Source organism: Meleagris gallopavo, chromosome 2 (assembly GCF_000146605.3).
Source record: "Meleagris gallopavo isolate NT-WF06-2002-E0010 breed Aviagen turkey brand Nicholas breeding stock chromosome 2, Turkey_5.1, whole genome shotgun sequence".
Taxonomy (NCBI): domain Eukaryota; kingdom Metazoa; phylum Chordata; class Aves; order Galliformes; family Phasianidae; genus Meleagris; species Meleagris gallopavo.
Window position 1 is genome coordinate 87231272 of NC_015012.2, and position 12444 is coordinate 87243715.

The 12444-nt window shown below is 43.1% G+C and overlaps 1 protein-coding gene across 1 annotated transcript in view; it reads right to left on the reverse strand.

The window, feature by feature from the left end:
- The window catches only part of LOC104909960 (elongin-A-like), a 61794-nt gene that overhangs the window by 46146 nt on the left and 3204 nt on the right, over positions 1-12444 (reverse strand). The window contains exon 2 of the mRNA XM_031552247.1: positions 11154-11271. Coding sequence (XP_031408107.1) covers positions 11154-11271 — 118 coding nt within the window. The remainder of the gene's footprint in view (positions 1-11153; positions 11272-12444) is intronic.

Here is a 12444-nt window from a genome sequence, read left to right on the forward strand (position 1 = left end):
AGTCCATCCCTTTGGATTGAGGATTGTTATATGTTCAGTAAGCAAAACAAATATAAATATTGAAAAGATTTATCAGCCAGAACAGAAGCAGATTACTAGCAGACATTTTATCACTACGCATGATGACCACTGTAGGATTATTTTGAACAAATAAGCTCAGAAGAGAAAAGGAGCATTTTAATATATGGCAAAAAAATCTGGAGTGATTATTATAGCAGAGGTGATGACAGTCCATAACACTGGCATAATTAACTGAATTGCAATGTAGTATATCAAAGTACATTAAAAAGTCCATCTATTTCCTAATGGATTGAGCAGCTTTTGCCATTATTGCTTACTACTCGGTTTTGTTACAGACATTAACACATAAATCACTGCCAGCATCAGCAGCAGTATGTTAGAATGCTTTTCTTGCCACCGCTGGATAACTGACTCAAATCCTACTTAAATATCTAGGATTCTTCTAATACCACACACTGATGAACGCTCCACGTTTATATGATGCTCCCAGATGTTCTGGCATACAGATTGTGCAGCACTGCTCATAGTAAAGCTATAACCAAGCATAAGCCCTGTGACGTATGACAATGCAAATGCACCGGCAGGAAAAAATTCATGCCAGCAGAAAGTGGCAGTCATGTACAAGAGTGCATATACATATATACATACACAGACACACACACTTCTATTCAAGATGCCTCTTCAGATGTGTATCATCCTTGGAAATTCTGTACTGTATCAGTGCAAGAATTACTTATAAAAAAATCTTTTTACTCTCTGCTAATCTATTTTTGTTGAAGCTTTTTACAACAGCAATATGCCCCAATTTTTTCTCATTCCTTCTTCCCTTCCTCCGATGGCTGCAGGAGCTGAGGAGGAAGAAAATCTTCATTTTAAATTGATAAAGCCTCTTGTACAGCACTTTTTACTGTGTCTTTATATAAAATTTGAAAACCAGGCGATATTCTTTTCTTTATCCAAAGCCTACGTGGCCTGCATTCTTTACATACTCTGCACCAGTGAACATCATTTCCAATTATCAGTATCAAGATAGCAATGGTCAGTAAGGTCAGAAGCTGTGAGAGGACCATTAGACCTGAGCTACTTTCAGCTGCAAAGGCAATACGGAGCATTCTGCTTTGGTGGGGCTGGTTGATGAGCCACATCTATGAGCCACACCACATTTACACCCAGTAAACCCACTCCAGACTCAAAAACTACGAAACAAGGCAGCACTGTTCTTCAGGAGACAGATAACCAGACACTAAGCAGATCACATTCATCCCATTCAATACATGGAAGAATTTTCCTCTGTCTCTTCTCACATTACACATATATTATATGCACGAGTTAAAGGCCCAACAAGCCCATTACATCATCAAACACTGCGGTGCTTGAGCAAAGCAGGAGTCATGACGTTCCGCTTCCTTTCATAAGAACATGCACTGGTTTGGGTTGGAAGGGACCTCAAAGCCCAGCTGGTGCTGTGGACAGAGCTGCCTCCCACCAGCTCATCTGCCCAGGGCCCACCCAGCCTGGCCCTGAGCACCTCCAGGGAAGGGGCACCACAGCTCTCTGGGCAGCTGTGTCACTGCCTCACTGCCCTCTGCATGAAGAGTTTCCTCCTAATGACTATCCTAGATCTCCTCTCTTTCAGCTTAAAACCAACTCCAAGTGGTCCTTGCCATCCACACCACAGAGGCTTGAAGGCTGAAGCCTGACTTTGTAAAAACTATTCTGCCCTGCTCACCACCTCCTCCACCTTCCAAGCTTGAGAGGAGCAAACTATTCAATTAACCAAATGCCTTGCGAGGAGGAATTTGTGCTGCAAACGATTATTTGCCTTTGCAAAGGGCTCTTCAGCTGCTAAGCTCAGCTGAGGAGGTTGTTATTTCACAGACAGCAACAGGGCACCTCTCTCCCTTCCTGAGGGGCTGCTTCCTCCAGCAACACGGCTGAAGAAGGGTTAAACCTCCCTCCCTTTCCACATTAAAATCATGACATGTGGAATGATAAGCTCATCGCCTTTTTTTTTTTTCTCCATTCTAAAAGTCAGAAGGTTCTGCTACAAGCCCTGAAGGATGAAGTAATCAGCCTCTTTACCTGAAGTGTTACAATTTCTGGGACAAAATGTGACAGGAGTCATGTTGTTCTTGCAAAGTCTATTATGATTGAGTGGCTCTTGTACAAGTTGTAACATTTTCCTTTTGAAACTCTGAGGCTGAGGATATACAAGACACAAAAGAAACAGCTCTTTAAAGAACCGCCCTTACAGCTTTATGGAAAATACACAAACAGGTTCAGGGTGGGTTTTCTCAGCCAAATCCCTTACTATTTAATTAACAACAAACTGAATTGAGGTAAGTATATCTCTTCCTCCTCCTCCTCATTTCTGTACACTTCCCTCTTCCAAGGGAGGAGAGAAACAGGGAAAAATGTTGTTCACAAAAGAGCATTTCATAGCTACATAAAGAGTAGGCACGTTACTTAAAAGAAAACTGTGTGAAGACTTAAAAACAAGCTGGTTTTTCGAATAGTTGACATGCTGAAAATAAACAGACTGTCCTTCTCAGCTGCAGCAACTATCAGAAACGTGGGATCACATGCTGCAAATGGTAAGCATGAGAAAAAGAAAAGGGCCAGGGCTGAGGGAAACTCAAAGATTAGATCACAGGGAAACAGTAGTTTCAGGTGAATCCAACGGAACAGCAGAGCTCAGCAAGGAATTACATCTTCTGTTTTTCATCAGCACCTAACAGCCAGAGCGTTAAACAAGGCTAGGAGATGCTTTTATGAGAATTTCTGTCTTGGACCTTGAAGTTAGCAGAAATTAAAATCACAGAATCATAGTATCATAGAATGGTCTGGGTGGAAAAGGACCACAATGATCATCTAGTTTCAACCCTCCTGCTATGTGCAGGGTCATCAACCACTAGACCAGGCTGCCCAGAGCCACATCCAGCCTGCAAATACGTTTTATAAAAGCAAGGAAAAAAGAAAAGTTAAAACTAGTATTCTACCTGAGAAGCTGCAGATGACAGATACTGCGTAAGCACTGCAACAGTCAAGCTGCATGTTTATTGGCATCTAACCTTCTCCATGAAAAGCCCCAAGAAGCTCTACAGAGAAAAGAATGAACAAAGCCTGTTTTGCAAATCCTCATTTTATGATCTCTAATCTAGATTACCCACAAACTGAAGTATTTATTTTATGTCACTCCCATATGGATTGACATTTAATGCTTGACCAAAGCTTTCTGTTTCCAGCTTGGCCTACTGGTTTCAGAAAAGCCCCACCTTTGAAACCTATGTCTCCTCTTGAATTTGGATGAAGCTATCAAATTTGCTAGATACACATCAAGGTTGCTAGACACCTAAACCAGCACAGTTCCCTTAGAAAAAACAGTAAAATCTGGCATAATGTACCACGATGGAAAAATCACTATGTTGCAAAATTCTAGTAGTCTGCAGTAGACATAGAATCATAGAGTCACAAGGTTGGAAAGGACCTGCAAGATTATCTAGTCCAACTGTCCCCCCATTACCACTGCTACCACAAGCACTAAACCATATCTTGCAGCTCCTCATCCAGACACCTCTTGAACACTGCTAGGGATGGCGACTCCACCACCTCCCTGGGCAGCATTCCAGTACCTGACCACTCTCACATTTTTTGTCCCCAGCACTTTTCTTTAAGAATCGATCCCTAAAATTCACATTTGAGATACGAAGATGATATTGTGCTAAAGCACATGTCTTAAACTAACTTCAGAAGAGGTATGGGAAACAATATAAAGAAAACATGCCAACAGAAATTAGAATTGTCCAAAAATTACTCAAAAAAAAAACACACAAACACACCACTGTCAGCAAGCAACTATTTGAAAGTGTGAAAAACCTGTTTTCTTCTGGTCTGCAGCTAGGCAGCCTTACTACCAATTAGCACCAAACAAACAAACAAGAATAAAATCACTTGCCCGATTGCCACACAGGCTAGAACTTACTATCAGCAGGAGTGATCTGCTGCTAACAAACTACAGCAGTTACTGGTGGGATATCCCATGGTTTCCAGGTATTCACAACAAGGGTTACAGTGAGTACATCCATAACATGCATTCTTGTCAGGTAAAAACCATCTACCACAGGAAAAGGAGTGCACAAAGGACACAGAGCAGTTCTGAAGGCAAAAAAGCAGCCTACCTAATCTAGCAGCTGAATATTTTAACAACAAATGTCTGTTTGCAAACCATACTGCCTCACTGCATGTCTTGCTGCCTTCTTCTTTCTTGCCCACTCAGCAAATATTAACCTACAGAAATGTCTCAGCTTACTACTTACTGCCAGAACCATACCAGCCTATTTGTGTCAGGGCCACTAGTGCCAAGTGGAGGGGAAGAGGACTTCCATGGAGAGGGTTCACATGCTGGAGAAGCACAGCAGAGGCAGACAGAGACATCTGAGGTTGAGCCAAAGATCAAAAAGCAGCAGGTGGTACATGAGAGAGTGTAGCCTGAGAGGAACTACAGGATAGGCTCAAAAGAGTTAGAGTGCTTCTGCCTACCTAGCTGATGTTCTCAATGCAAAACAGCTGGGTCACCAGCCCAGGCTGACTTGAAACAAGCATTCAAGCCTCTTCCTCTAGTCAGTACTTCTAGTTTGAAAACAGTGGTTATCTGGCTTTTTTGTGGGAATACTTACCCATTCTGTGGGCAGAAGGGAGGTAATTCTACAGAAAAGATGACAGGTATGTCTCTGATATAAGACAGCTGAATAAAAGGAGAAAGCATTGGTGTGCATGCCCCAACACAAACAAGCAATGTGAAGCCTTAAGAGTGAAGCAAGGATTACACATCTCTCCTGCTGCATTAACTGATGTTCTGTATATCAGCCGTGTGTGCTCACAAAGCATCTTAACAAAGCTTTAAAATACCTCTGTGATTAAGATGTACACATCACACAATACACAATGATTGTGGTGTTCTGAGGATGACTAAGAACTGTAAACAGACTTTTAAATAGATTGTAAAGTAGCTGAAAAGAATAAACCCTTCAAATAAAAAGCAGTAATATCAATCAGAAATTAAATACTGTTGCTGTTAGTTTCTGAATGTACAATGACAACTGAATCACAGAATCATAGATTCCTTAGAGCTGGAAGGGACCTCTGATGGCCACCTAGTCCAACTCCCCTGCAATACCACAGCTAGATCAGGTTGCCCAACGCCTTATCCAGCCTCGCCTTTAAAGTCTCCAGGGATTGGGCACCCACCACATCTCTGGGCAACCTGTTCCAGTGCCTCACCACCCTCACTGTAAAAGATTTTTTCCTTATATCTAACCTAAATCTGCCCTCCATGAGGTTGAAGCCATTTCCCCTTGTTCTGTCACCACAGACCTTGCTGAAGGGTCTGTCCCCTTCTTTCCTGTATCTCCCCTGTAAATACTGAAAGGCCACTATCAGGTCACCTTGCAGCCTTCTCTTCTCCACGCTAAACAGCCCCAGCTCTCTCAGCCTATTCTCGTAGGAGAGGTGTTCCACTCCATGGATCATTTTTGTGGCCCTTCTCTCAGATCTATGTCTTTCCTGTACTGAGGACTCCACAGCTGGATGCAGTGCTCCAGATGAGGTCTCAGCAGCACAGAGTAGAGGGGCAAAGACTGAAGATAATATAAAATAAGAATTTCCCAGTCTACAAACATAAGCCATTTTGGAAGCAAGGAAAAGGTAAAAGAAGGTTCTCTGCATTTGGGACATCAGCTTGCAGCTGCCAGAAATTGATCTCAAAGATCTTGGACACAGGTCAGACTGTCAGCCCTTAGCAGCAGCAGGTCATCTCTTCTTACACTACCATGTTACTCTTGTTTGGATGCTTCTGAGGAATTTGCAATTATTTTTACGTAAACTACTGCATATTTGCCATAATGTAGCAATTGTGTCAAGATGGGACTTTAGAATTGCAGATCTTGATTTCAGCATACTTGTATCCAAAACAACTGTACTATCAACAGTGTCATAAGCTCAGTTTAACCAGAAATTGCAGAAATGTTATTAAACAGCCATTTCCACAGCACAGAACCAACTGCACATATCAAAATTGAAATATTATCATTAACAGAGTAATAAACCATGAATTCAAAGTAAAGAACCATCCTGAGGACTCAGCATCATGCTGAGTCAAATATGTCTTAACAAGATCTGCCCACACACAGATTGCTTTAGTAGCTGCCACAGCAAACCTACCACTCCTGAGTTCAGAAAGTAACTGATCACAGCTGCACGGAGACAGGAGTCAGAAAAAGAGCCAGCATAATCCACCTACAGAGACCATCAAAATCCACTTAATACTTTTCCACTGCTTTGAGACTCAAGGCTTGGACACAAGAGAAAACTTGAAGGTTAGCGAGAGCTTCCACAGAGGATCACTACTGTCTTGCTGCCAGCTAGAGAACAACAGGCAGCATAGATCTGGTCTACAGCCATTACATCCATTGCATGACTAAGTTCTTGGTAAGCATGTTTAATGAGAACAAAAAGAGTAGCAGCAGAGAAGCCTGCCAAGCTTTTATCACAGAGAGACAGCAAACATATCCACAAGCGCAAAAGGCTCATCCCCCACACAGGCAGGAGGGTTAGCCTTCGTGGCAGGCAGGGGCACACAGCAGCTCTGTGCAACGGGGCTCCCACACCTGGGGGCGGCCACCAATGCCCAGCAGCCACTGTCCGGTGGGAAAGCTCACAGGGATTTTCCGTGGCTGAAACTGAAACGAACTGCTGAGCCACCTGTCAAAGGCGAGGAAAGGTACAGGAGGTTTTTTAAAAAAAAAATCCAGGACTCCACACTATAATATGTTATTATGAGAAATTACGCCAGCTAGAAACTTACTTCAGATACAAATACTATTACTAAGCAGGTTAACACCTTGAGGGGCATTTTAAAGAACATGCAATATCAGGAAAAGCGTATCGGGGAATCTGGAGGATTTAATATTTATCAAAGGCAAAGAAACAAGAAAATGTTCTTGTAGCAGGGATGCACCAAAAAGGAATGAACCACATCTGCAGCAGCGTGGCTTACACACACAGCAGACATACTCCCGTATATAAGCATGTGTCACATTAACTGCAGAAACTTTATGCTGTACCCCTTCTGTCTGGAGGAAGCTACAGAACGAGAAAAGCCATTAATATGGTAATGAATGTGAGATGGCAGGGCTCTAAGCTCTGTGAGTTTAGCCCCTAGGGGTTGCGAAGAAGAAAAAAGGAGGAGGGGATGCTGCAAGAAATCTCTGCGGTACCAGCAGCACGGGCAGCAGCCTGCTACAGTGCCAAGGGATTTCAAACAGTGGCACGTGCTTCTGGAGAGAAGGAAGCTTCAGCACAGTGCCTGCTGAGCTGCAGGAATTGAGGCACATCTTCCTTGCTTTGGATTGCATTACTTTTCTGAATCACAGGGTCTTCGGAGACTGAGAGTGGTCCCACGTGCTGTGGGAAAACACAGAGCACGCAAGCATTTCGTATTCTGCCTAGAGGAGAATCTCTTCTGCACCACGTAGGCAAAGACTTATTCCAAAACTCAATGCAAAGCATGGGAGCCCTGCCCAAACTACGTGTATTTTGCTTCAGCAAGACAGGGTCCCTGCAAAACTCCCTGGTGATGTGAGAATTCCGGACAGGATTCACCTAAATATGGGGCTTTGGAAGGATCCAGCAGTCATCTCAGACACACAGCAGATGAGCAGCAGAGTTCTGTGTGTCAGAAGATGCTACCTGGAACACTCCTAGTCTCAGACGCAACTTTGCCATTAACCCCAAAAGCTCCAGCAGCCACTGTTAAAATGCAGCAGGCCTGCTTTCTTTAGCTTTGAACCGGCTCACCAGCTGCTTGAACAACCTGACACTGAGAAGCAGAGATGAACTGTACTGATAGATAACTCTTCAAGTGTTCATCCTCACTATGCTATCTACTTAGCAAAGCTCTCCTCTGCCCTCTGATATTGCTATCTTTGGGCTTATCATACAGCCTTTGCTCAAACATCAGTCTCATCAAGGCTAGAAAACACAGGGGGATGCTTCCTTTGAAACCTACATTAATTCATCCTCATAAAGGAATAAGAAATAGCATTAGTGTGCAAAAAAGAAGGAAAACTTCAAGATCACATGGCTCTTAGCCTTTCCCCCAAATCCTCCTCCCCTTGCACCAGTAAGGCTGTCTTGCTTATTGTAACCAGAGCTCATTCGTGTACACTCCGCACAGTGAAAGGAAAGAGCACAGGAACATCAAGTTTACATCTCCAGAAGATTTTTATGTTTTACTTTGAAGGATTCTTGCAGTTTGATACTCACTCATTAACCAAAAACTGCTTGAAAGGTCAACTACATACTCAATCTTAATATACACAAATGTGCCTCAGATACTGTAAAGAATCTGAGAATATAAGAAAGCCACACTTGAAGAGTTTCCCTGCTCACCTTTGCTGGGAGCCCGTGGACTAGAGCTACACTGAAAGCACATAACATTGCACTGCACAGGCAGCCGGAGCTGGTGCCAGAGAGCCAGGAGAGATCCTGCCAGAGGGCATCAACCCACCTCCAAATACGCACATCACCACTGCACAAAATGCAGAGATAATGCTTCCACCATGGCCTGGATGTGTCCTGAAGTTCAGCTGTACGAGTGACACATCAGCTCAGGGAACTTCAAAGATCAAATGTAGACCAAAGGATTAGATGGAAACAAGGAAGGACAACACGTTACCATTTTATTAAGAGGGAGATGGAAGTACTTTGTTTATTCGAAAGACTTTCATCTTCCTCCTCCAACGAGAGGTTAAAATATAAAGGGCTACTACTGTACACAGATCGTTAAGTGAATTTATATTTGCATTTTTAAGCTCTTGAGGAAACAGAATGGCCAGAACTGAAAGCAATTAGCGCAGCGAACCAGACAGCTAAAATAACAAAAAACACAGAACAATCATCTCTTATTTCCCGAGTTCAGATGTCACCATCACACTTTTCTATTCATGCAGCACAGTGCATTTTGAAAAGCCGGGCTGTTTTTCTGTGCCTGAAAGGAATACAAAGAGTTCCTATTTTTTTTCCCCTCCAAGTAGTTTAGTAATTAGAAAAACAAAAAGTGAGGAAATGCAAACCACTGAACGGGAGAAATCTTTGGCAGGTTGCAGATCTAACATATTGGAAATTGAGTTCAAAATACAAAAGCTAAGAAACCAAAATACTGCAAAATAGCCAAAACCTCGTGTGAGAATTTCCCCCTGCAGCATCACATATGCTGTGTGTTTTGCCATTTAACTCAGAGAGCCAAATGAGTTGCGAGACAACCTAAACATGACTAAAGAGTGGAAAGTAACATCAGTCATTTTCTGTTCTGCAGTGGTTTCCCTGTAGCACCTCACGATGTGTTTCGGTGTTAAGCCAAAGAGTCAAATTGTGTGTTATCTGTGAGTGTCCTCTGGGATGGCAGTACCAGTCACCTTCTGCAATGAATCACAGAGAGGAATCAGCAACGCAATAAAACGCATGATTAACACTGAACTTTGGATGTAGGAAAGAAATTGCTTCCCGCAACCTGCATACGTCCAACACATCACTTCAGAAAACACTTCCTCATGCAGTAACTTCTAATGACACGCATGCATCTACCCGGCCATAAATGTTCACACCATCTGTTCTTGTTACACTTGAGCTCTCAAGCCAACTTTCAAGTCAGGCTGACAATAGTTCACATGGCTCTGATCCATCAGCTCTTTTGCAGCTAGTAATTCATTTGCAGAAAGAACTACTCAGCCAACACAGTGTTTCCTTTTCACTGAGATCTGTCACAGACAGCACCAATCTCAGCCAAACTCAGTAGCCAAAAATACTGCACCAACGAACGCTCATCTATTTCTAAAACATTTTAGCTAATGTGATTTTTCTGTTTTTCAGACCATTTCTTTCCAGTTTTCTTCTCTTCCAAGGCTTGCAAATGTGCATAGCATTATATGGTTCACAGATATTTTTTTTTCAGAAACTGCCTAGAGACTCATTACGCTTCATCAGTTATATGGTCAGACAGCATTAAAAGCACCAAACTAATAAAGGGTAGATACAAAATGCAGGTAGTTAAAAGAACATGAGGTGACAACTGAATGTTCTTCTGTGACAAAGAGTCAATGTGATATTACAGTGTAACAAAAAACAAGGCTTCCTTTTGCACTATTTCTTCTCCTAACATTCAGTTACACCCCTCTCCTATTTACAAGGTTGCACAGCCGTGCCCCCTCCCAGCCCACCCATCACACACCTCAGAGAGCACTCTGAGCATATCCGAGGAATACAAGGAAGCAAAAATAGCTGACAGTTGCTCTAATTTGTTAACACTGATTCACTCTTTCTAGACCACTGGGTCATAAGGCTGCTTAAAGGTGACCCAGCAGGCCCTGACCTTCTTTGAGAATTGCTAAGTTCACCAGGATACAAGAAAACAGCCAAAATCCAACCCGCTTTCACTCCACCATGGCTTAGGACAATATAAGCAGCATTAGCAACTTAACAACAGAATGACAAACCCATATGGTTTCTAACAACATATTCTAAAATACAGTTTCTTCCAGCATCCTTTTCTGAATTTCTCTCCATAAGTAACAAAACATTCATTTACTAGAAGCAAAATGAGAAACACAAGCACTCTGACTCTTGTTAATGACAGGCAAAGAGGGGAGTAGAAAGAAAGAACTGGATTTCTAACCCAGAGGTACCTTTTCTGGGACAGATAGGAATTCTTTTTTCTCTCAATCTCTTTTTCTTTTTAAATTCTCAGCATTTTGGAGAGCTCAGGGAAAGAAATCAACATTGTGACAGATAAAAAAACAGGGTTTAAAGCATTCTACAAACTGATAAATAAAGCAGGCTCTCAGAAAGGCAGAACTAAAGTCCAGCATCATTTTACTGTTCTATTTCCACCGCTGCCTCTCCTCTGCTCATTCCTTCCTTTCCATTTAGAACTTCAGGTAAATCCATGCGTCACACAGAAAAGCATTCTGCGAGACACAGATAGCAGCTTCAGAGACAGAAAAACACTACTAACCCAGCTGTGTAGGTCCTGTGGTATGACAGTACAAAAATCAAAAGAAATTAACTTTGCAGCTCACCATTTCGAGACAAATCCAGTTCCACCAGCTGCATGAAATTCGCTATTTCTGGAGGGAGCCGCTGGATTTCATTATCACTAAGTCCAAGTTTCCGCAACTTCACAAGTTGGAAAAAAGGCTGAAAGAAAGAGAAACTCAGTGTCAGAAGGCATTTGTAAATCTCACATGAATCCGATAAGCGATGAGCAACAACAGAATGCGAAAGTTACACTGGAAGCTGCTCACCTCATTTGAGCTGAAGTTATTGCTTAGAATCGGTTATGTCTCTTTAAGACCTCTTTCAGAACTGCATCAGAATGAACGCTTTAATTTTTACATGCAAACACTAACTGCAAAGCCAGCCAGTAAAGATCACAGCAGATACACGCTAGTGAAATCCAGAGTGCCTGCTTCAAAATCATTAATGGGGTGAGGTTATCCATCAGGGTAATTAAAAGCATCCTAATTACACACCAGGGCTCATTAGGAAGTTAATGCACAGAGACACTTCTAAAGGATGATCCAGAAAACTCACACGGAGGGGCTGCCAAGATCTTTCTAACAGGCGACTGCAGGAACCAACTAGGTTATGGAGCTGCTCTCCCCCAGGAACACTTCCTTTCCAGTCTCATAAATCCCACGTTCCTGTCTGGAGAGTGGCCCCATTTCAGAAGGACTAATGAAAGTTGCGTGTGATGCACATGACTTCGAGCCTCTCCAGCACAAAGAGGAACCAAACCACCATCTGGCTCTATGATCAGCTTCTCCAGCCTCTCACACAGGCATGTGTACAGCCATGTTTCTGCAGTCTATGTCCAAGGGTGACTGCAGATACTGCAACAATTGCTTACCAACTGCAGGCACAACAGGGAGGGAAAGTGCATGCAAAGCAGGCAGGACACTAACTGCACCCCCAAGCTACATCCTGGCAGCCCTCAGGAAAAAAGAGCCATCAAATCACACCAGCCAAGCATGCAAAGGGCATCTTCACTGCACAGACTCATAGGCACAGCAAGGCACATCAGCCCTGCACTGCACTTATCAGGTGCAGAAGCAGCTGCTAATTGAGAGGCAAAAACGGTCTTTAAAAAGCTACTAAGACACAGGCACCCCTAGTGAGGGCCAAGAGCCCTTATCACAGCCTTTCTCTCTTCCAGACAGGCATTTGAAAAAGCCTGAAGCCCCATTCCTGGAGGTGTTCAAGGCCAGACTGAATGGGGCCCTGGGCAGCCTGGCCTGGTATTAAATGGGGAGGTTGGTGGCCCTGCCTGTGGCAGGGGGGTGGGGGTTCATGATCCTTGAGGGCCCTTCC